At 39.2% G+C, this 25,983-nt stretch overlaps 1 protein-coding gene across 4 annotated transcripts in view; it reads left to right on the forward strand.

Annotated features, from left to right (window-relative positions):
* Positions 1-6,412: 6,412 nt before the first annotated feature.
* The window catches only part of SCAF8 (SR-related CTD associated factor 8), a 144,889-nt gene continuing 125,318 nt past the window's right edge, over positions 6,413-25,983 (forward strand). For all 4 annotated transcript variants that reach the window (XM_065732409.1, XM_065732400.1, XM_065732384.1 and 1 more), the window contains exon 1: positions 6,413-6,520. In XM_065732409.1, coding sequence (XP_065588481.1) covers positions 6,491-6,520 — 30 coding nt within the window. In that variant the 5' untranslated portion in view covers positions 6,413-6,490. The remainder of the gene's footprint in view (positions 6,521-25,983) is intronic.

Consider the following 25,983-nt stretch of genomic DNA (forward strand, 5'->3'; position numbering starts at 1 on the left):
TTTATTTATTTTTTTCTTCACAATCGTAAGTAAATTATATGAGAGAATGCAACTTTGTACCTGTTTGAATGTATCTGTTAACCAAAAGGTTGGTCCTGTAATGTGGTGTCCTTAGATGCTCCCCAAGTGCTGTAAGCTGGTTGAGTTTTAAACTGGAGAAAGTTCACCAGGAACCTTTGCAAATGTTGAGCTGAATCCTGTAATTACTCCCGATCTGCTTACAAATTCAGAAGGTACTCTCAGCTCCTAGGTGTACCAGGTCTATTGATGTTTTTATACCCAACATGCAGATAGTGTACATCAAGAATGTTGAATAACTTTTTGTCTGGGAATGTTCCTTTTAACATAAGCTCTTGCCAGAAAGCATGTACTTCCTGATACAGCTGCCTTCTCCCTGTTCTGAGATCAGAACTTCAAGTGAGTCTGAGAAGGAAATGAAGTATCATGCTGATTTAACTACACTGTTCTGGGGACCACTAAGATCTAGAAAGTATTTTCTTGCTTTTCTTATTGACAAATATAAAGGTGGATGTGGGGACATTACTGAGTTCTGCAAATTACTGCTAAGCCAGCCAAATTCCAACTCTATCATCATCCTGAGCTGAATTTTGCATTCAAGATCTGGAAAGCTGTGAGTTCAGCTGTGTGGGACAACCTAATTCCCCCTTCTGGAAAAACTGCAAGTGCTGTCATAGTCAAATAACTGGCTGCAAATACCAGCTCAATGCAGCTGAATTTAGTAGCTCAGTTCAGTGCTGCCTGTGCTGCAGTTTAGGTGGTGCTTTGCAAAGTCCTAAGGTACTTACAGTATGCCAGTTTGTCCAGTTTTTCATTGTCCTTTACAGTGAAGAGGTATAACTATATTAACATACAAATAATGAGTAAAATAAACAATGTTCAGAGTGTTAAATGTAATTATAATCAAGTAATGATTTTTCTCCCTGGGTGGAGTTTACAAATCTTTTTTGTTAATATTTTGCATTAGTTATTGGCTAAGAGATAAAGGTGTGCAAGGACTATGCATTTGCAGATGAACTCCTGAACCTTTTGGATTTATGTATATTTCTAGAAATCACTAATAACTTGGCCTTAGTGGGCATAGGATTCTGCACACACTGAATGTGCCTGTAATTCTTCTCATCAAGTTCCATTTTTGCTGTGCTATCATCTCCTATCACAACAGGGACCGAATGGATTAATTTTACCATGTGTCTTAGTAGTTTGCTGTTCAGTCTCTGCCACCATAGATTTCTGGTGACTCCTCTTTTGCTGTGTGAGTTGCTGATGAGTTGAGCTCCACTGTTCAAAATTGAACACTAAATGATAGGAAATGTTTTACTCCGCTGTCTACTTCTTGGAGAACAGTGATTCCAGCTAAAGGAAGAGATGAGAACTCAGTCTCTTTAGGAAAGGAGTGCAGTTGATATGACTGTAATGAGGTCATGACTTGCAGAGAAGAAGCTCTGAAATGAGAAAATTGGGCTTAACTGCTGAAAACAATGAGGAAATTGTCAGTGTGATGAGAATGTTTGCTTCAAGTCCTGAAGCTTTCTTCTTCAAACATTAGAACACCTTTTGGTCAGTAGTTGATAAGACATTGCAGACTGGTTTAATCAATATAGAATAAACGTTGGCAATTCCTTCATTTCTGGTCTTTTGCGTATTATGATTTTGATAGCTGACAGAACACAAATGTGTAATGAGAGCCTAGACCACACTGCAGAAAACTTGTTCTATATATACCTCTGGCAGTGACCTATGTCTAGAAAAATCTGTAAACTAATTTTAATTGTGAGAGCTGTGTTTTGTACTCCTTTTGATAGAGAAATGGTTGAAAATGGTTTAATTTCTCAAGATTTTTATTAAGGTACCAAGTGTGGCCGTCTAAGACTCACTTGTCAGGCAGGAAATAAATCTAAAAAAACATAAGGCAAAATAAAAACCATTTTCCTACATTTGCTTGAGATAGTGAAGAAGAATTATGTAAATGGATCTTAGTGTATTGTGCTCACTTCCGTTTTACACTGTAAAACCAAATAAATTCACATCAGAATGGCAGAAGTAATTCTCCTTTTGCAGTGTTAATGGCTGCAAGACAGATTTGGAGAGAAGATGTAATATAAAAGAATAGTCCAAGTGATTGAACAAGGACTGGTGCTCCTGGTTGTTAGCCTGTATCTCAAAAGGAAGGTGAGCTAGCAGATGAACAATTTTTTCTTTAAGACTTAAAAGCTTTATGTCTGTCATCTTTCGTATTTTCACTTGGAGCATTTTGATTCTAGTTTGACTTGTTGGACTATGAACAGAGCTACCAGAATTGAGTTCTTCAAGATTTCAGCGCATATTCTTTATACCGTTTGTAGTAGCTTTTCATTTCGAGTTTCCAAAAATTGATTGTAGCTGTAATTGGCTAGAGAAACTAGACTACTATTACATCTTTACAATGCCTGTAAATGGAAATCAGGATTTTACGTGTTCCAGCTTTGTAGTTCTGCTTTGTTACAATGAGATAAGCATGCTGTAGTTGCTACTGCAAAACCACTGGCTAACCTTTTCTCTAAAATAACCATATTAGAAGCAGAACTAAACATTCATTATGTAGCTGTAAGAAATAGTGATTGCTTTACCTTGTGACTGTACACTGCAATCAGAAACCAGTACAGCATGAAGCTCAAGCTTCAGGGTTAGAACACTGTACAGAATAAGAAAGCAAAAACAAATGCTTCTTGTCTGAGATTATCTTATAAGTGTTGGAAACACTGCTGTAGGTGTGACTTACAAAGCTAACACTGTTGCATCAGGTTATCCAAACCTACAGGCAAGTCTAAGAAAAGTTGCTGAAGGTAATTTATAAGTCTTTTTTCATGAAGGAAATATGAAATCCATGTAGATTTAGGGTGTGCCTCTGAGCATTGAAGCATGACTGCAAATTTAAGTGTAAGTTGTCTTTCAAAGACCACACTTCACTGTAAAAACACTTTCATGTGATTCCTGTGGTGTAATAACTAGAGCCTGACACCATCAAGACAGGACAAGCACAACACATTTAGAGTAAGTTAAACTCAATCATGAGGAGCTGGATAGTAAACTGATGGGGATTTTCAATAATTTGGCTATCATACTACAAATTATTACTAATACAGTGGTTCAGAATTCCTTTTACAACGTGAAATGCATGCCCACTTTGGGAGAGGGGGAATAGCTCCCCTGTCTAACAAATTCTGGTTAAGTTCAACAGAAAATGTTTCAGTACCTCCAGTTACAAATTAAGTTGTTTTAAAACGGTTGTAACAAAGGAGCGGGGACTAAAAATACAAATGAAAGATGATTAGAAAGTAGCTTGTGAAAAAGGATAAAGAAGAAAATGTGCTAAAGTTCAGTCAGAATTCTAAGTTGCTCTTCAAAAACACATTGAAAAAACTAGAGTCTGGCAATGTGCGCGCAGAATGATTTGGCTTTGACTTGTAGATGTCTTTAAAAAAAAAAAAAGAAAATAGTGGCAAGAGTTTGCTGCAAAGAAGCTTACTACTATTTTCTTACCTTTACCTAAAACTGCAAGTGGCTGTTATTACAGATCTGCTTCTCTTGATGCCTACCTAAGCACCAGCTCTCTCTCATGACTCTGTTGTTGTTTTTATTATTATTATTCTAAAAGGTGAGAGAAAAGCATGGAGAGCAGTTGTTGTTTCAAGAGAACTTCTTGAGAGCATTTCCCAGAATGACAGTTGGTTGTTCTACTGACTCTATTTATACTTGTCAGAAGTAGGGAAAATGAGGATATAGTTTTTACCTTTTTATGGAAAACTCAATACATGTCAGATTAAGATATCCTCATCTTGCTTTTCTCTCACAATTGCAAAGTTGTTTGCATCCAAACAGAAACCGCACTCTCACTGCAAATCTCACATAAGATTACTCTAGCTTTCCAAAATGTAAAGGAATTATTTGTAAAATTGTAAAGTTTCTGCTGTGACTTAGAGTAGTTTCATGAAGCACCAGAATTGAAAAATTGCAGTAAGCTGTCATTCATTCTGTTCCAAAACAAGATCAGTAACCTCCTGACTTTGGTATGTTATGAGTAATACCGCATGTTATTAAATTAAACGGTGTCATGAGGTAGGTAACCTTGCTCCAGAACAAACGATTCTTCCTGTACTGCTTTGGAATTACTTCAGGTGTAAGCCTGCTTAACTGAGAACATCTAGTGCTATGATCAGAGACATACTATTCACTCTATTAACTGCTTTTCCACTCTTGGATGATAACTAACTTCTTCACTTCAAATTCAGAGGTTACTGCTGCATTCCAGAGGTCAAGGCTTTGTGCATATATCCAAGTGTGAATGTTAGTCTTCCTTCTCTGGAAGTTTATGCTACTGGAATAAATGTTCCATAAAAGCAGTCACATGGAAGTTTGTGGCCACTCAAGGCCAATTTCAAAATAGTTTGTGCAAAATGTTTTTCTGTCCAGTGTAGTACTCCATACAATCTCATAGACAAAACCAGAACTGCTTCAATTTCACCCAAAAGGAAAGCTACCAGATCCTAGATGGTAGTTCACAACTAAAATATTTCAGTAAGTTTTCCAAAGGTGTATTAAATCAGTGTTTTACTAGTTATTACAATATATTAAATCCCTTGTGAACTCTCTACAATAATTTGAACAGTTGTCTCCTCACATTTTACTTCCATCTTCCATAGGAAAAAAGCAAGAGGAGCAAAGGCCACGTCCAAACTAGGAAACACAATGACTTCATCTTAAAATGTCTGTGAAGGGGAGGGCAGCTCTGTCCTTCTGGTAGAAGACTGCTGGTGTTGCTTGGATTGGAAGGAACCTCAGAAGCTCCCTAAACCAACCTCTGGCTCCAAGTAAGTTCAGCTGTGAGTTCAAAGTGGGTTAGGCAGACCTTTAAACTTTTTGACCTTGAAAAGGGATGGAGACCATGCCATTCCTCTAGGGAACCTATTTAATTTCTTGGCTATCTTCATGGTGGAAAATGTTTTCCTACTGTTGAGTCAGAACTTCTGCTTTAAGACCGCAATTTCTAAACTTGACGTATCTTTGATAAAGAGAGATACTGGGCATGTGAAAAGATGATCTGAAATTATTTCAAAATTATGAAAAATGTTAAGGTGCTTTATTTGGTCACTTCACTTTATAGGTGCTGGCTATTATTGGGTACCTTCTTGACTTCAAGCTCATCTCTCTACACTTAAGTTCTATCACGTCCCAAAGAGGGCATTTGCTCTGACCTCTTAATCATCTTTGTGGCCTGTCCTTGCAACTCTGCTGGCTGCTGGAGATGGGCTTTTTCCTTAATTTGAACCTGTTGGATAAGAATAACTTACAAATCTGAAATGAGATTTATGTTGTGAGTTTGTGAGAATGTAATTTCATGTTTCCCTAGCTTTAACTTCTCAGCTATGCTGTTTACCAAGCAAAGTGTGCCTTGGTCTGTCAAAGCTGGGTGCCTTTGGGTGGGACTGTTAATTAATGGAGAAGGGAGAGCTGTGGTGGGTTTTGTCTGAGGGGAACTGCTGTGGGTGGGAAGGTACTTTCTAGGGAGGGGTCTTCGGAGAGAGATAGAGAAAACATACCTGGTCTGAACTGCTGTGTCTGTAGGGTCTAAAGAACAGCATTGAGAAGTGGAGAGATTCCAGCTGGAGGTGCAAGCATGACTCCAGCCTGAGCACTTGTCTCCTGGTGCTGACCCCATCACAAGTGCGAGCCCTGCGGAGGCCTTCCTGTTAGGGTGAGCAGCTCCCTGGAGGCCAGCTCTGCTGCGCGGCAGGGCTGCTGGTGGGAGTTCAGCTGGAAATACACTCTGGCTAACAAAATGGCGCCTCCATGCTGGATGGGGCTGCCCTAGCGCCGGGGTACCAAGTTCTAAATACAGCTTTATCTTTCCGGCTTTGCTCTCAGCGACACATCTCGGGAAGTACTCAGACGCCCTTCAGTGACCACGGCGCTCTGTTAGTCCTCCTGCTCCCTTCCGTGTCGCATCGGGGCGGTACCGGGGCGGAGCCGCTCGGCGCCAGGTCCCGCCCCGCTGGGAGAGAGAGAGGGGCGTGCCTCGTCCGGCAGCGCCTCTGCGGCGCGGGAGCTGCCCGGCAGGCGGCGCTGTAGCCGCCTGCGCCGCTCTCGGAGCTGCGCTGCGAGGATCCCCCGCGTGTCCGCCATATTGGTGCCCGCGCCGCAGCCGCTGCGCCTTGTTCCTCCATCTCCTCCCGGCGCGGCCCAGCGGAGCCCGGCGGGGGAGGGGACGTCGGCGCCGCCGGGCGGGAAGTGGGGGCGAGGAGACCGCGCGCCGCCGGGAGGAGACGGAAACGAGCGGGGCCCGCGTCCATCCGCGCCCGCCCCCTGCGCCAACCCGCCATGGCGAGGAGGCCCGGCGGCTCCTGAGCGCTGCGCGCACGCACAGAGCGAGCCGAGCTCCGGCCCGGCCGCCATCAGCGGAAAGAAGCCGCTCGGCTCCCGCCTCGGCCGCGACATGGAGGCCGTGAAGGCCTTTAACAGCGAGGTGCGTGCCCCCTCCCTCGCCTTCCCCGGGGTCGGAGAGCGGGCGGGGCCCTGGGGCCCGGCGCCTTCCCTGCCCCCTCCCGCTGCGCGCGCCTCGCCGCGGGGAGGGGGCGGAACCGGGGGGACCGAGGCCGCGCAGTCCCGGCCGGCGGGAGCGGGGAGCGGCCTCCCCCGGGAAGGTCACCGGGGTGCGGCGGGGGCCGCTGTCAGCAGGGCTGGGGGGGGCGGACGGGAGGAGCTTCCCCACCCCGGGCGGCTTCTACTGTAGGGCTGGGGGAGATGGCGCGAGGAGGGCAGCGGGGGAGGCTGGGGGGACCCGGCCAACTTCACGCAGCGGGCTCGAGGAGAGCGGGGCATTTCCTGGCTAGACGGGGTCTGCCCCCTTCTGTGAGCCGCACGCCTTTTCCGGCGCCCTTTCCCACCTTTCTTGTTTATCCGTCTGCCCGCACCCCGCCGGTATACGTCTCGGCACCTCCTGGAGCCGCTTTTTGAATCGGGGGCTGGGAGTACTAGGGCCTGGGGTTCCTCTCGCTGACCGAAAATAGCGTATTTAGAGAGGTCAGGATGAAAGCAGACATTCCACATGTATTACATAGAACCGCACTAAAACCCTGTTGAGAACGATAGGAGAAGATTTACAAACACCGCTCACAGAGCTCAGGTATTGATAGGGTACATAGCTTATTTTTCTTCTTTTGTGCTAGTAGTTTTTCTGCAAGATAGTTCCTAAGATAGCTCTTCACTGCGAGAGTTTATATTTTGAGGGCTTAGGTGGGAATAAAGAAAATAAATACCCGTTTTCTCCATGGAGAGTTCTGTACCTTTATAAAACTAGACTTACTTTTATTAAATGTAGAAAATATAAGCTGATTACAATATATAGCTGATTCCAATCTGTGTTGGAGCTTCAGGTTGCTCTCTCCACTTCAGACATCAGAGTGGTTTGCATTTAATAAAAAGTAGTACAATTCTTATTAAATGGTAATTTGATTTTTTTTTAGTGGAACAGTGTGCTAACCATGTTGTAGCTACAAGCCAAAATAAGATTTTAAAAGTGTTTTTAGGGTAGGCAGGCACTTCTTGAGAACTCAGTAGCAGCTGAGTAGCCCTAACTGATATGTGGTTCTAAGTATTGCATGTAACATAATTTGAGTTCTTGAGTGGAAAAATCATGTTGTACTCACTAAGAGAAAATGAATACTAGAAACATTCTTTTATATTCTACTTCTTTAATTAGCTTACATGCTATATTTTTAAGTAGGGAAAAAGAAGAGTCTAGTTACAACAACAGAAGAACATAAGCAGTTTAAAACCTTTTTCTTATGTGTATCTCCTAGCGTGAGCAATAGTCCTTAAGTCTGTATTGAGAAACAACTTCTGGGTGACTTGCTGAATGTGCAGGTATAAATTCTGTCAAAATAACAGGTTAACTCTGGAGGCTTACGGTGTGGAAAGCTTCAGAGTATGCCCTAAAAATCTTTTAAGTGCTTGAAAAAGGCTGGAGTTTGCATTCTTGGAAATGAAGATGCAGAAGATGAACCATATTTTCTCCTATAGCATTAGTAGACACCATCTATGAATAGATTTGCTTTTATAATTGCTTCCTGTTTTGGTTTAATGTGTGTCTCTGTATTTGAACACTGGTCTACCCTGATAGGAAAGTTTTGAAGATGCTGTAATCAAACCCCTCACCCTGGAAGTAAGTGATACACAACTTGCTCTGTTTGTGGAGTCCTGAATATAATTGCTAGATACTCAAAACACCTCCGTATCCACTGCAGTACTTGATTTTAACTTAATTTTCTATAGGTATTTTTGGTCTAACTGTCCTATACGTGCTTAGCATTTTAAAAATGTGAAATGACTAATAAATAGTTTAAATAGTTCGAGTGGATGTGTCCATAGCTTGTGGTCTACACTATACCTGAACACTTTTGAATAAGTTACAAAATTTTTGTACTTTGCTTCCAACATTCCTTTTTTTTTTTTTTTTTTTGGTTATATTATGTTTTAAGGTTAAGTTATACTCCAGAAATGACGTTAAGACTTTTGTTCTAGAGATGGTTGCCTTAAAATAGATGTAAATTAAATTTAGCATCAGTCTAAATTTACAGGGAAAGAAAAACCTTTAACCATGCTTTCTCTTATGCAGCTTGCATACAGTTCACAGTTTTACAATAGTTTATGCAGTTTATGTAACTTACTGGTGAAATCACAATGACACTTTAGAAAGAATGTTCCAAATACGTTCAAATTCTTGAATCTGCAGACTGGGTACTTCTGTTGTTAGTTTGTGGGGGGTTTTTTTGAATTTTTTTTTCAATTTAGGGAAGGAATTGTGCTTGGATTCTGCAATGAAGCTAAAATACAAGCAGCTGTCCATCTAGGTAGTGTAAATTACTCAAAACGTTTGTGTAAACTGAAAGAAGATCTCATAGCTATCCCTGTAGGAGAGTCACAATGGAAGTGATTAACATAGGTCATTAATTTGACTAGAAAGAACTATCTCAAGTTTCTTTGAACTTTGAGTACTGGAAGTAATGCCTGCTACTGCAGAAAGTTGTTCCATGTTGTGCTGATACTTGGCATTGTCAGTGCTGAACCTAGCTGTGAATGTAAAATTAGCTGTAACTCCTATCTCTGGAGGGTTCAGGATCATACTGGATGGGGCTGTGGGCAGTCTGATCTACTGGGTAGCAACCCTGCCCATGGCAATACATGTTTTCACATAATGGTTGATTTTTTACCTTTGCTTAAAAATGTTTAGCAATTAAATGGAAGGTTAAAATATTTTACAGCTGATTTTGTATGCTGTTAATTGTCAGTATTTCATACTGCATGGTTTGCCTTTGCTATAGTTGAAATCCTGGAAGGTTAGCTACTGCAGAATCATTTTCCTCTATGTCTCAGTTCAGACCCTCAGCTTTTTCTCAAAAGCACAGCATGGAAGTCAAAAACAAGTCTTGACAGAAGAAAATTATTTAAACGTTTAAAATGCTTTATACGTTCCATAAAATGTATTTTGTTTGAAGGAATTCAAATGGACTAGTGGCAAGCACACATACTGTCAAGTTCCAGCAGAGGGATGATAGTGGTTTAATTGCAAACTTAAGTTACTATAACACAGTGTTTGTTACATAGTTCAATGTCATCAGCTTCGGAGCTGGCCTTTCTCATTAGTTTCAGGTACTGAGTGGAGCTGTTTCGGATGCCGTACTCCCCAGAGTTTTCTTGCAATATTGGGATCAAATGTAGGGGAAGCAGTTAGTTTTAAATATAAAGTGAATATTTGAATTAATACTTTGTTAGCCATGTTAACTGCATCTTGAGTATAAAAAAGAGATTCTTGCAAGGAGGAGCATTAGTTAACTTTTAAGGAACCAGCTAGATGCTTATTTCTCTTAAAACTGCAGTAATGATTCATGGATCTAGTTCAATTAAATATAGCATTTCTATTCATTTAACATTTCTCACATGTCTTTAGATACTTCCTTAAAGCCTTGCTGTTGGTGATGCTACCCTTATTGTCTTTTTCTTTTCCATTCACTTAGAAGAAAAATGCCTGATGCTTACTTTGGACAGCTACTTTTCTAGTCTTAAGCCAGCACAATGTATTACTGATATCAAAGAGGCAGTTGTAAAAAGGTCAACCATATATTAAAAAGTAAAAAAGGCAAAGCTGCTTCTTGATGCAGATAACAAGAAATCTCTTTGTACATTTGGGTATTGATCTTTTCATATGCAACTGAATTGAATGGTGAAATAAATGTCATTGTGGGGACATGGAATATGCTCTGTCTCAAAGTGTGTGAGGGTAGGGAGTACATAATGTACTGAAAGATTAAGAAAGTGATTGTAGTTTGCAGAAAGAGTGATGTGTCTTTTCTGTTGTAAATCCTTGTGTCTTCTAGGAAGAAGTAAAAGGTTTACTTATTCCACAAGTAAAACTTGCCCAGAATTACTAGGCTGAGCTTCACGTGTTATTAGCAATGATAGTGGATGTCCATACATAGGTCATCGTAAAGTGGAGTTGCAGTAAGATTTTGGTGTGCTACATAATATCCTCATAGTTACATTTGCATTAAGTAACTCCTTCTGCACTTTGTCAGTGGTGTGGATGTAACTGTCCCTGATCGTTTGCTGGTGGTCCCATTGTCTGTGTGTTCTATTTAACTGGGTTGCGCATGGGTCACCATTGCAATGATGTTTCTTCAGACAGTATGTTGGAAGTGGTGGTGGGGAACACTTTGGTTAGCTGTGATTTCAGACATGTTCCCTTGGAAATAACTCACACATTCATTACATGTTGTAGTATAGATACACAAAAGTACAGTGTAAATCACTGACTCTGTTTTAGAATACTGTATTTAATTGGCACATTCTAAAAATAATCAAGGCAGCTTTTTCACAGAAGAATGCTAGTTGATGCTAAAGAACTAAAAAGCTAAATGGTATGGCTCATAAAGATGCTAAATAGAAATTGATGCTGAATAGCTGAGTAGAGTGATGAAAAGGATGCTTTTTGAAATGAGGAGTCAGGGCTTTGATTAGCGCAAGTAATGATAATAGCAGTTGTATATGAGGAACAGCAAAGGGCATGTAAGCTACTCCAGGGCAGGTCAGATTTCTGCAATTGTGCCTTTGCTGAAGCACCTGTAACATCTTCAGAGTTTTCTTTTCTTTCCCTTGCTGCTGAGAAAATGAGAAATCCTGTACCTGTTATTTTCTCACTAGTAGTTTAACAGTGATAGAAAATAGTGATAGGAAAGTGGAACCTGCTTTCACATCCTCTGCTGTTATCTGATACTTCATTTATCATCTGCTGTTCATAAGTTTTATTGTAGCAGATTGGGATGCTTTTGTTTTATCTCTTATTCTGAAATTTTAGGATCAAAAATAAACCATTTGTATTTGCATGTGCATGTAGATACATATCCAGGAAGTTTTCTCAGTTTTTCATTCTCAACCTCTGGTTTGGAAGTGAAAACAGCATTCAGTTTTATTTTGTGTTGTAATCCCATAGTGCTCCTTAGAGAAGAAAAAACAAATGACGTAGAATCTAGAAAAAATGCATAATTCCATTAGGATGCAGCAAAATATGTAAGAATTGGTTAATTTCACTTTTACTGTCAGGGGCATGAAGAGCAGCATCAGTGAAATGTAAATATTTCACCCTGTTGCTTCCCAGCAAGAGTCCAACTATTTGCTTTTTGTTAAGAGGGCACAGAGACAGAAATAATTTCTCTTACCAGAATATACTAAGAATGAAATTTATGAAATCACCTGATTAAATGTGTGTGCGTGTGCTGGATAAATATTTATAGTTTCAGTATTGCATTTTCAAAACCTTATCTAACCTTAGCCTTTCTCCAGTCACAGAATCTTGAGCAAATGATCATGGAAGGATGTGTTAATGGCCCCAAATATTATCTGTCTTTTCTGCATATTTTGCTCAATAACCTCACTTCCTTTGTGAATTAGTGTAGGGCAGACATTAATTATTTTTCTGCCTTCCATGCATAGTCTTTAAATTTCTTCTTAAATCATTTTCTAGATTAGATCCCTGAATGCTTAAAGCAGGATGTGAGTTGTAATGTAGGTCTCTGGATTCTGCCAGTACTCCTGGATTGTAGCTGGATGTTTCTAATTATTGGTCCTGTTTGCTACTCGTTTAGGGAACAGTGAATGGTTTTGCAGCTTAGTACAAATGCACTGCTTAACTCTTAGGAGTTCAGATCCTTTGATTTTCACATACTCACTAAAACCATGCCTAAGGCTACAATCTTTTGTGAAGTACTTGAAATTATCTTAGACTGGCTGCTGCAGTAAAGGAGAACAGAAAATCCTTTTACAAATATATTAACAGCAAGAGAAGAACTAAGGAGAATTTCTCTCCTTTACTTGATGCGGCAGGGAATGTAACTACAGAGGATAAGGAAAAGGCTGAGGTTCTCAATGCCTTCTTCACATCTGTCTTTAATAGACAGAGCAGTTGTCCACAGGGTACTTGCCCTGACCTGGAAATCTGGGACGGGGTGCATAATGCACCCCCTGTGATCCAAGCAGAGATGGTCAGAGATCTTCTCCTCCATCTGAACTGCCACAGGTCCATGGGGCCAGATGGGATCCACCCAAGGGTGCTGAGGGAGCTAGCAGAGGTGATTGCCGAGCCGCTTTCTGCCATCTATCAGCATTCCTGGTTATCTGGAGAGGTCCCACAAGATTGGAGGCTTGCCGATGTGACTCCCATCTACAAGAAAGGCCGTAAGGAAGACCCGGGGAACTACAGGCCTGTCAGCCTGACCTCGGTATCAGGGAAAGTTATGGAGCAGATGATCTTGAGGGAAATCACACGACACGTGCATGGCAATAAAGGGATCAGACCCAGCCAGCACGGGTTCACCAGGGGCAGGTCGTGCTTGTCCAACCTCATCTCCTTCTATGACTGGGTGACCAGACAGGTAGATGAGGGAAAGGCTGTTGATGTAGTCTACCTGGACTTCAGCAAGGCCTTTGACACGGTCTCCCACAGTATTCTCCGGAGGAAACTGGCAGCCCGTGGTGTGGACAGGTTCACTCTTCTCTGGGTGGAGAACTGGCTGGAGGGCCGTGCCCAGAGGGTAGTGGTTAATGGAGTTAAGTCCAGCTGGCGTCCTGTTACGAGTGGTGTCCCCCAAGGGTCAGTTTTGGGGCCTGTTTTGTTTAATATCTTTATTGATGACCTAGACGAGGGGATTGAGTGTACCCTCAGTAAGTTTGCTGATGACACCAAGTTGGGAGGATGTGTCAGTCTGCCTGAGGGTAGGGAGGCCCTTCAGAGGGATTTGGATAGGCTGAACAGCTGGGCTGAGCTCAATGGGATGAGGTTCAATAAGACCAAGTGCCGGGTCCTGCACTTTGGCCACAATAACCCCATGCAATGCTATAGGCTTGGGGCAGAATGGCTTGAAGAATGTAGAGAGGAAAAGGACCTGGGGGTGTTGTTTGATGCTCGGCTCAACATGAGCCGGCAGTGTGCCCAGGTGGCCAAGAAGGCCAACGGTATCCTGGCCTGTATTAGAAATAGCGTAGCCAGCAGGAGCAGGGAGGTGATCATCCCCCTGTACTCAGCTCTGGTACGGCCGCACCTCGAGTACTGTGTTCAGTTTTGGGCCTCTCACTACAAGAAGGACATTGAGGCCCTGGAGCGTGTTCAGAGAAGGGCAACAAAACTGGTGAGGGGTCTGGAAGTCTTATGAGGAGCGGCTGAGGGAGCTGGGATTGTTTAGTCTGGAGAAGAGGAGGCTCAGAGGAGACCTTATTGCACTCTACCACTTCCTGAAGGGGGGTTGTGGTGAGGAGGGGGTGGGCCTCTTCTCCCTGATAAATAACGACAGGACGAGAGGGAATGGCCACAAGTTGCGCCGGGGAAGATTTAGATTAGACCTGAGGAAACATTTTTTCTCTGAAAGAGTGGTCAGGCACTGGAATGGCCTGCCTAGGGAGGTGGTTGAGGCACCATCCCTAGCGCTGTTCAAGAAGCGTTTAGATGAGGTGCTAAGGGATTTGATTTAGTAGTTCAGTGGGTAGGGATGGTGATAGGAGGATGGTTGGACTAGATGATCTTGTAGGCCCTTTCCAACCTAATGTATCTATGAATCTATGAATCTTAAGTCTTATTTGAGTTTGCCATCAGCAGTCTGTTTTCCTTTGTCAGTTTTAAAGTCTAGGAAGCTAAATGACTTCCTTATAGAAAAAGGAGCATTCAGAACAAGGGCATTTGATAAAGCATGTATTCAAATATATTCTCTTTAGATTATTTTCATGAAGATTTTTTCACTTGGAAGGTGGCTGACTTTTTTCTTCTGCCGTAAAATTGGTCCATCTCTAGACTGCCAGTGAGAAATTTATCTCCTGAGCATCTGATTCAGCCTTGTTTAGAGCCTGCGCTCTTGGCCTCAGCAAACACTGGTCTAACTCTGTGGCAACAATGGGTTACATTTGTTCATGTATGTATTCAGTTCATCTTGGCTTTGAACTCTGTACAGGACTAGTCCTTGTTCTCATGTCATAGCTTTTCATGAACTGCATGTACATTTGTTCTGTTTCTTCACTTCTTTGAAGTTATTTTTCTGCTGTATTTCTCTGGAAGTACTGACAGTGGCAGCAGCCAACTGGATAATTTTGTTAACTGTCTTCCATGGGAGCTTCTACACTGTATGGATGTGTTCTGCAAGAGAACAAGAGGTCTTCAGTTCCTGTCATACTAGTTCTCATTTTCACCTGTCCCTTGTCAGCTCTACCAGCCAAAACCAAACCTTTTTTAAAAATAGATTTTAAAGAGGATCTGTTTACATTTGGAGAAAAAGAGGAAAAGAATGCATTGCCACCATGACCCTCTGTCAGATTTATTCCACCAAAGATGAATCCACTCTTTATGCTGTCAAGCTTCTAGCAAGTGAAATACCATTTGCATAGTAATGGATACCATGGATATACAGTATTCTGCCACTGCCTTTCCTCTTGAGCACATACCTAAAGGGTTTATCTGGTTGTACTGGATATAGGTTTAGATGGTATGAGGTTTTTTTGTTCTTTTATTTTAAATTTCAATTGCATACTGCATTTCTATTTTTTTCTAGTTTTGTGATTATGTAAGCAAGTAGGTGATGGATATTTTTCTGATGCTTTGACATTCAGAAATATAATGCATGTGTTTAAGTAAATAAAATGCATGTGCTGAAGGTAAGACTTGGCACCGGAAGGAAAGCAACCTTCTGCATGGCAAAAGCAATAACGTTTTTCAATTGTTTATTGTTTTGGAGGCTAAAAGACAGTGCTCTTACTCTCATTTACAATACTAGTAGAAGGTGTTTAATAGAGAAAGGGCAAGGTTTAGATCCAGGAGGCACTAGCTGCAAGGAGCAGTGGTTTGGATGGGCGGTGGCTGAGCAGTGAGTGTAGCATAGCAACAGCTGAGAGACTGAAGGTGACTGTTCTGGTAGCCTTTTTAGTAGGTTTGTTTATTTTGAAATTCCGTCCTAATTATAACATCAGTTTTGGAAGCTAAGAGTAAATACTCTTTGATGAACAGATTACAGCTGCACAAGGTGTTTTATAAAAGGCAGCGGACATCTGTCTTACGTTGTTGAACTGGAATTCGTAATTGAAATAGCATGCATTTTTTGGAAAAATATTTTGGAAGATCCATCTACACGTGCTGTTTGGCACTATGTTTCAGTGTTTCTGCATACTTTTTGGTTTGAAATGGTATGTTGAGAGCTTCCATCTTTTTTGGAATGTCTTTTTTTCCTTTTTTATTTATTTTTTTATATATGTGAGGTTCTTGTTAAAACTGATGTTAATTCATTGCACGAATCCATTGCCATTGCTCTTCATCCCTATATTCTATAGCTTCTTTACAGAAGTACAAAGTACTATAAATTGAATGCTGCTCGTTGTAAAATAGATTCTATAAAAATGTTGGCCTTAAAATATGTCTTTATGGAGCTAGCATAGTTAGAAAATGCAATTTAGTGTTTTGATATTTATGCGACTGAAGTTTTAAAAAGAGAAATAATCGTGTTTATATAGGTCTTCGCATTTTTTCAAAAGCCAAGTCCAAAGAACTTGCAATATATTAAACAGATTGTTGAAACCTATGGAAATACATGGTCAGAGTGAAGTTTTCATATAACTGAAAACAAAAGAAAGCTGGTTCACAAGAAAAGGAATGGATTATTCTGTGAATATACTCCATATTATGGTTACAGATAACACGTTGCTCTTTGTGGCTTTGTTACTAGATAAGTAGCTGTAGCTTACTTCTTAATTTTCAGAAGTGAAATACATAGCAGGAGAGAAGAAACGTTTAAGAAATATATTAGTTACAAAGAAATGTATCCTGCTGTTACTGGGATTTTTTTATTATTATTCAGTCTATTTATTTTTAAATCATGAAGCTTTGTTGGGAATGCAGGGAGTTTAAGCCATACCTAAGGAGAAAACATTTTGAAGTCAGTGTAGCAGGACAGCTTTTGTTGCAAGCCTTAAAAGCAGTTGGCAGAGAAAATGTGCCAGTCTTTAATTTTCAGAACAGTTGGGATCTGTCCCTATACTTTAATTTCTCACAACTGTAGAGATGTGATTGTTTAGACTTGTGTGAGGCACCTAACTTTACACTGTGCCACATCTTTCCAAATCAGCTAATTGCCACAAGTGCAGCGGAGCATCTCCATTGAGTTGGCCTCTGGGATTCTGCAGGCTGACATTATGCGTTAAGCTGATAGGTTTTTCTGTTGGTGATAAAGAATTAGGTAGAAAACAATGAAAATGTTAATTATGGGAAAAAAAAATAGTCTGTCAGGAATTATGAGAGAGTTCCAAAACGTAACACACCCCTTTTACGTTCCCTGTTTTCTTATGCAACATACTTTCAAGTGTCATGTGGCCTTTTGATCAGTCATTTTTCCGTTGTTGGGAGCTTGGGCTTCGGTAAAGAGCTTAGTCTTGCCCAGCTATTTTATGTGGACCATTTAAGTTTTTCTAAGCTTTTCGTTCCAAGGCTGTAAACATCAAGTTACTATGAAGAGAATAAGGGGAATTGTATTTTATGACTTGTTAAAGGTTTGAAGGCAATAAAGAATGTTCTAGAGGCTATTCTCAACTAAACATCTGTTTCTTAGAATTCACAAGCAATTTAGGAGACTAGGCTTGAATCCAGGTGGTTCCTTTAAATTCTGGTTTTAAGTTTGTAGTCTATTAGTACAAAGCCGGTTATACCAACAGGACTTAAAGCTTTCCTTGAAAAAAAAAATAAAGCGGGGGGATAATACATTGTACATAGACCGTAGTATGACTTACAACTCAAAAAATGAAAACTAAAATAGAACTTTATCGTTGCATCTAGACTTGTTCAGATGGCTTCCCCTAAATGAAGTGGATGGGAGAGGGACTAAACAAAGGTAGTGATAGTGATACCTGAATTCTTCACATGCTGAAAAGTGTTCAGCTAGAAACTGGTTTATTGGCTTTACAGCTTATTTTACTCAATTGTTTGTATGCTCAGTTAAGATGAACTTTCAGATCACTTCTGCAAAATAAACGTATGCGGTGAGTGGTATATAATAAATCTGACATGGAGGGAGTTAAATTTTAGAGTGGATATTCTCAGCTGATTTTAAATACTTTGTAAATCAATTAAGTGCAATGATAAAAGGAAAATATTGGGATATCAAACATACTGACTTATTTTATGTGTTTGTTAATGTGAACCACGTATCATGCCCTTTGAGTGTTTGGTAACAGTTATATTAGGATGGCTGCTGTTTTGTTCTGTGCTTTTGTAATGTTGGATTTTGGCAACCTGTATTGTTTACTGGAAATCTCACATTAATTACTGTAAGAATAGAACTTTTCATTGTTCTAATTTCAGACTAAAATATCACATGTAGAATCAAACATTTGTCATTTTCACCATCTTATATGCACGTTTTTGATCTGTAACTTAAAATTTCTGTGCAACGCAGAGAGCAACAATGTGTTAATTGGGTTTAAATAGCAGTTTTCACTGGTAGATTCTAGTCAGCTCCAAGCAAAAATTTTACTCACTGAGGGATGGGCTCAGATCATTTAAGTAACCTCCTAGGGAATAAAATAGAGAGTACATAAAATGCAACAATAACATTTGTTGTTTCTATTTGTTTTTCAAAGCAATGACTGACAATGCTCTTTTCTTGTTCTTTGCAGTGTGGTGATATAGATATTTTGGTAAGCAATTCAGTGACTCTTTCTGTATATGCAATTGGATTTTATTTATTTCTAATGCTATTGAAATGTGAAAAATTAATGTAATTTGTTAATATTTACTAGACTTATTGTGAAGTATTCGTTTTGTCTTCTGCGCATCAAAATTGCAAACATTTCCTACTGTATTTGTTATCTGGATAGCATTGTGTCCTAGTGCCAGGACCAAATGCTTCAGAGAAAACTAAAATACTTCACTAGAGGTATATGTAATTGATAATCCTCGTGTCAGTTCTGGTCACCATCTCAGAGGCAGGTCTGAATCCTAAAGTGTCAGTATAAACAAATGTTTGTTTCCTTAGTTGCTGTAATAATGATGCAACTTCTGAGTTACAGATATGAGTATACCTTTGAATCACGTGAGACCAGAGGTATTCTTAGCTTTCAAGGCTTCTAGGGGCAAAATTTGTTTAGTATGAATAAGTTACTATTATCTGGCCAATCTCTTGTGGCCTTTATAAGCTATGACTAGGGGTATGAAAAAGGATATAATACTAGCAAAGCTTTATTTTAATAAACTTAGCACTTTGTTCTGATTTTTTGTCTAGGATACCACTGTAGTAGGGAAACAGCTGTCTTGTTTGTTGAATAAGGATAGTGAAAGACCTCAGAATAAAATACTGGCCTTTGTAGAAGTGTGGTATGCTGTTGCCTTCCATGGAGATGCAGTGAGTTGCTCTGCAGGCAGCTGACCATTCACAGAGGGCAGAGTTCATTTGCATGGTGCTGGATCTTCACTGGAGAAACTTTAGGCTGTAGTTACGCAGCAGACTGCCTTGTAAATTATAGGGTTTTTTTACAGTAGAGTTCACTGTTTACAGATATTTACAATAAAAATCAATTAATTTAGCACTTTCTGAATTGCAGTTTTAATGATATTATTTTAATTACTGAACAATCAGAATTTGATGCTGATGATTTCCCAAGCTTCCAATAATCCTTCTCTTAAAGACTACTTATTTTAAAAGAATTAAAGTAAAACTATCAAGCCTGAATTCAGTGCTCAAAACTACAGCCTCAGTCTGATTTTTGCCTTTAACCCATTTGCAATAGATAGTTTATGTAGCCCATTAAATCTTTGAGCAGGGTGATGATTTCTACCCCTCTCTCCCAGTTTGGAAATAAGACTGCAATTTATATAAAATGACTTTGGGGAAAGAGATTATTAATGATGCCAAGCCCAACTATTCTGTATGCTGGAATACTGCCTTTAACGTAGATTCTTAGCTGTCAGTGTTATTGCTTTTTGCTATACAAAGCATTAAATTGTTTTATTGTGTGGGGAAAAATACAAAATTGTGAATTTAATTGACTTTACTTGCCAACCTCCTTTCCTGGACATGACATTTACATCCAGATTTTTCTGTGAAAGATTCAGTGTAATGAATGCATTTGGAACCTGTTACTTATGAAGGAGATTCATGAGGAAATAATGCATTTTCTTTTGTCCAATAAATACATTCAGAATCCTTTTGAGTACAATTTCCAGTCTTATTTCCAGATAATATCAATTTACTGTAATGAGTAAGAGAGTCATACGCGAGAAGCACTTGTTCTAAAGATATGATAGTAAAGTTGACTTATAAGGCTCTGTTATTTAAAAGATATAGAACTCTAAGGAAATAACTGTTGAAGGTGGTGAAAAATAAGTAGCAGAATTTGTCTGAAATGATGCCCAAATGGATATGATAAATGAGGAAGATATGGTGTGGTTTTTGTGAGGAAGAATTGTATGACGTATCTAAGAGAGATCTTTCAGAGTCAACAGGCATGTGGACTGCAGGATACTAGGTTGTAATAAGCACTGGGATTTCCAAAAAGTAGTTGACAAGATCCTCCATCTCCAAAATTTGGAAAAGAAATTGAATTATGCGAAGAAAGAGACATTTCTGCATCATTAGATTGTATAGATAACTGCTAAAAGAGGAAAGGTAGAGAAACCATATGTAGAAATTAATGCTATGCAAAAGGAATAACGTTATGAGGCTGAGTTACGATATTGGGGTAGTGATAATGAAGGGCTAGACTTGAAGAATTGCAAAATTACATTACCATACTGATTTTTAGATGTCAAACTGCAATTTCATCAAGTTAAATGTAAAGTAGTGCAGACTGGGGAGACAGTATGGAAAAGACGACCCTTCCTTTATGTACTCAGTGATATACCCTGAAATTACATCATTTGGCAATTAGTAAGATCTTACAAAGTGAAAATGCCTCTTCAAAGCTCAGAAGTATGCCTGAAATTTTTAGGAAAAAAATTGAGACTCATTATAATGCTATTATATCTTCATTTTTGTATCATGTGTAGTCTCATTTCCTCCTCACGAGACCATTCTGTTAGAACTGCATGTACAGGGCAGAAAGGGCAGTCAAAGGAACAGAACAGGTCTGTATGAGGAATTAGTAAATATTTATACTCTTTTTCAGGCTGGAACAGAGGTGACTGAAGGGTCATGAGATGGGAGTCTGTAGTACTGACACAGTAGAGGCAAATTACTATTTTTTCCAGTTTCAGAACTTGCACAAAGCTAATGTCATTAATAAATCTGAGCTCAGAACAAGAAAAAATGTTTATTTGTATAAGTTTTGATTAAACTTCCTGTCTTTGCTGTATGGTATTGGGCATGATAAAGATTAACATATGTTTAGAAATTAATAACTATAATTCTATACATGGAGGAAGTTCAGAGATTGTGTGAAAAAGTTCAGTTAGTGCTGGCTCAGGAATCACTGAGCTGTGGGTTCGTGGTGGCAAAAATACTGTGCTGAGAAAGTATCACCAAAATGGCAAGTCAGGATCCTGTGGGAACATCTCTATGGCTTGAGTCCTCCACTGAGCATTTTTCAGTTTATATTTCTGTCAAACGATGAAGTTGGTTAATAGTACACCATATTGATGTGTTTCACCTTCCTAGGGCATTTAAATTGGACTGCTTAATGTTTTGAAGTGACAAAAGGCCAACAGGGTGGAAGTTTGAAGCACAGTTGGATAGATGTTGGTTTTTGAGGCATGATTAACAGGTGAACTGGTTAGCTGTTACACAGCCTGCCGAAGAGTCTTGGGGAAGAATTGTTGATAGTTCTGGAGACTCAGTACAGGTTTGGCCCTTTGTCTGTCTCACATTTCTGTACAGTGCAGTTAGGATAAGAACTTATGAAGTTGGGAAATATATTTTTCAAATTGAACAAGTAACAAAACAGGTTGAGAAGACAGCCTTCTAATATATAATAAAGTGAGCACAGAAATAGACCTTTCAAACTACCTGTTACTAAGATCAGCTTTAAGACTCTGTGTTGTCTGTCTGATAAGCTGTTATGTGCTTACATGGCCATTTGGCTGGCATGTGATTCTTGCCTTGTAAGATCATTACCCTGGGAATAGCTTTCATTGAGAGAGATTAAGGTTTGGTGATAAGCATATCTTTGCAGATTGACATTGTCCCTTAAGTGCCATTCAGATTCAGGCCTTCTTTTTAAGGTTTTCTCTGTGACGTATATTCAGTATTTAATCAAATGTGAATACTTTTATCATGTTTATTGATTGTCTCCTACCTTGTTATCAAAGTACAGGCCATGGCCAGATGGAATTTTCAGAGCCCAGCTGCAAAGCAGCTTCCCCTCACCCAAATACACTGCAATTTGCCCTGGTGTTTTCTTTAGAAATAAAAGGGTTGGGAAGAGTAATGTTCAGTTACATTTTGTAGTTTCCAGTTTTGTTTACAGTATCTTTGAAGCTGAGCAATGTTCATTCATCCAGACTACTTGAGACAGGCAATTAAGTGCTTTGTCCACAGCTTTCTAAAAGAAAGTAATGGTGCATTACGTTTCATTGCCAATGCAAACAAATGTATTAATTGTGCTACTTTGAGAAAATCACTGGCACTTTTTTTTCTCAGAAACTTGAAAATATTCTTTTTGCTTTTCTTACAGAGGAAGATATTCCCAAAAACTCATATGAGAAAACTGCATTTGATGTTCTTTTAATTTAATTCTTTAACATTAGTTGTTTGGGTTTGTTTTTGCAAAACTGAGCCAACAGTTTGGAAGTGATTTCTCTTTTACTAACACAGATTCTTCATGAGGTGGCTCTGGGTTAGAATTTAAAATTTTCCATTTATTCAAGTCAGTTGGACTTAATGGAGCAACAAAGAAAATAATAATAACAAAAACAGCATTCTTTCCAAAGGTTTTATCTTTATCTTTTTTTCTTTTTTTTTTATCTTTTATCTTTTTTTCTTTTATCTTTTATCTTTTTATCTTTTTTATCTGGTGACATTTCTCAGGAGACCCTTTTCATGTTTGATTGAATCTTGGGTGAATACAGAGCTCTGTGTAGTAGTACTCTCTTCTGGGCAAATGGCAGAAGACTGTTTTCTTCCCTTCAGATATTAAGATAGCTGAGAAATGAAGATTACTTTTGTTTGGATAAGCATATTCTTTTTAGTTACCAGTACAACATCTGACTACTAAGTGATACTAAAATGAATACTAAATACTAAATGGATGCAACAAGTTGATTCAATATCATCAGGTCATTTTTGAATAAGATTTTGAACAGATATGTATGTATTTCATCAACTGTTGATAGACATGCCGTGTTCTCAGAAGATTTTTTATTCTTTTAGAACAGTTTTAAAAGAGACTTGGAAGTGTGGTACCTCACCAAAGCAGTGCTTCAAGTTATTGTGTTTACTGTTTTTTCATGTAAAAAGAAATTATGCAAACACTTGAAGTATGCAAGTCATTTCAACTGTGAAGTTATGAATATAAGCAGAGAAAGCAGGTTTTATGAGTGGCCAGATATCTCTTGATAGGCATATGATGCATAAGGAAACACTTGGCAGTTTTTGTCTTTTTCAACATTTGGTGTGTGCTGATGCTTATTGAGATAAGCAGATAAAGGAGTAGTGATGGAATTAGGTAGATTTTACTCAAAATTTGGTGAGGCACGTGGGGTTCAACTGCTAAGCATGTTTAAGTTTGTGTTACGGTTTGTGTGTATGCTCCCGTGATTTCTTCTTCCAAGCTTGTAAATGTGAGTAGCTTGTTTCAAAAACCCTGAAACTTCTTGGTTTCGTCTGCCACAGGAAGATCACAGTATTTCACTTTCACTACTCTTTAAGTGAACTTCATTTCCATTGAAGAAAAAATGCAGCTGCCTGATGTGATAAAGCTTAAACTTCATTTGAGGAAGTTCTTTATAATTAAGAGTTGCATTTCATACTTACATACTGATCGCTGACTGTATTTTATATTCATTTAAAAGAGTGGGTGTGTTTAGTTGTAGTATCTGGGCAAATGTGTATCAAGATGTTACTAAGTGTCTAAGAGTGAATCACATCCCTGTGAGGCATACAAAAGCTCCCCTCCGAGGCAGGGAATTCTTGGAGGAAGTAAAACACAGCAGTCTCAAACCACCTTCACCAGCTTGGTTTCTGCTCAGTCCCTGCTGATGTCTTTTTGTCCCCCCATCCTTCCCAGTGTGACCTTCCCACTACTCAGGATTGTATTGGCATCTGCTGTTACCTTAGAAGTCCTTTTTGCAGGCCAAAGAACCACCCTTCTTCTTCACTTAAAAGCTTCTCCATATGTTTTATTAACCCTAATGATTTCCTGCAAAACTTGGAGATTAGAGGGGAGGAAATTCCAGAAATACTAAGGTCAGGAGTACTCTGTAGGTTGGTACAGTAACCTAAATAATGGCGTGGTTCTAAAAGCATTTGCTTTTACTAGTGAGATTTTTTCTGGTTGTCTGTTGAGCTGTTACTTTCAAACAAATGTCTCCTGCACCAGTACATCTCATTCCTGCATGCCAGTAGTCTGCTTTAAATTCCACTGCTTCATGTGTGCTTGTATTTAGTTTGCCTACCTTTTTATTGCTCGTATCACTGTTGTTCCTTGGCAACTTTTGATAGTCAGACTTCATCTTTCCTATCTAGAACACACAGAATGGCACAGTCCCCAGCACAGATAGGACTTTCTTCCATTTATTGTAAACAAAATGAGTTACGATTACAGATAAAATGATTTATTCAAATGATTTGTTGACTTTCTTTAAGGAGCAGCTTATTTGTCATGCTGGTGCCTGTTTAGGAGACCCTGGTTTCTTTGGAGCATTTTGTGAGAGGTGTGTAATAAATGTCTTCTGGTATTCCAGGTGGGCTGTAACTTGTGGAGCCTTTCAAAGAACAACAGCCTGAATTGTGGCTTTTCTTTTTCAACAGCTGCTTGGAATTATCCATGCCCAGTATTTCTTTTCTTTGGAGAAATGTATATATTTTTTTTCTGGTACAAATATTGAACCTAGCTGATACATTGTTTCCTAAGTATCCCCTTGAGCCCTTTTCAGTTCTTTCTCTTCAGTCTTTCAGCGCTACCAGATTGAAGCTGTTTGAAGTGAAAATGGCAGCTAGCAGCAGGTTTTTGATTCTTGAGTTCTTCAGAATTTAATTCTCGCAGTCCATTATTTTTCACTTTGCAAACGTGTTTTTTGCCACTAGAAGGAGATTGTGGTAAAGGAGATCTCCAGAGTTTTTCCTTAGCGCATAGGTCTAACAATGGATGAGGAGAGGTGGGTTCTTCTTCTGTTGGATTTTCTCTCCTATGAGTCCTCCTGTTTGCACTGATTATCTTTTGGCCCTGGAGGAACCCACTAATATGTCTTTCCTTCCTTCTGTCATTTGAAAAAGGCTTATTGTTATGCTTACTGTTTTTCAAACTTGTGTGCTTTATTTTTTGCACTTAGCTTACCAGCCAGAGCTTTTTTTCTTTTGCATTCCACTTCTGATGCTCAGAATTGTATCATTTTGCTTCAGTTCATTTCCCTGATTTTACTGTTGAGCTTTATTGGTGGCTTTTCCTGGTTTGCTTAGAGAGCTTCTGTGAATGCCTTATAAAATCAGGATCAGGAAATAATTACAGCAAACTGTTTTGACTATATGTTTGTTCAGAGGGTGTACATGAAAAAAATGAGCCAGAATGGAAAGGCAAGTTTTAAAAATAAAAATAAAATATTTTTATTTTCATATTTTATAATCCTGAATAAATGCAATTGCTTTATGTGAACTAGATTTGAAATATATTTGATTTCTTTGCATGCCTACCATCTTAGATAATCATGTGTGCTAGATGAAAAAAAAAATAAAAACAAAATATCCCTGCTTGAATGTCATCCGTGTCTCACCTCTTGAACCAGCCTAGCACTAGAGCTAGTGGAGGGATATTCCTTTTTGACTGTTAGTAAACTTGATGTATGACTTTCCTGTGGATGGTGCTGTAGGTAGGTATTTAGGGAAGGCACTTGTACATGTCCAGATTTCTATATTCAGAAAGTGTGGTTTTGTAGGTAAATCCTTTACAATGCAAATAATTGAATTACATTTTAACAAACATTTTGTAAGTTATTTGTTTTTCTTCAAAATGTTGCATTTAATGCTGCAAAATTGCAAGTAGGTATTTCAAACAGGGCCCTCATTGTCTCTTGCAGTGTTCCAGATGTTGCTCCTTCACAGTTCTTCTGCCATGCACTGACAAGCCTAAATCACTAGCTTGCCAAGTGAATGTTATTTTCAAAATAAAATGTTTATAAGAAATGAAAGCTTCCTAAAACCTTAAGGAAAAATAATTAAGAATTATTATTTTGTCTTGCCTTCTTCCAAGTACTGATTTAGGATTTGT

This window comes from Cyrtonyx montezumae, unplaced genomic scaffold (genome assembly GCF_038088225.1).
Source record: "Cyrtonyx montezumae isolate F1298 unplaced genomic scaffold, pur_monq_1.0 scaffold_0, whole genome shotgun sequence".
Taxonomy (NCBI): Eukaryota; Metazoa; Chordata; class Aves; order Galliformes; family Odontophoridae; genus Cyrtonyx; species Cyrtonyx montezumae.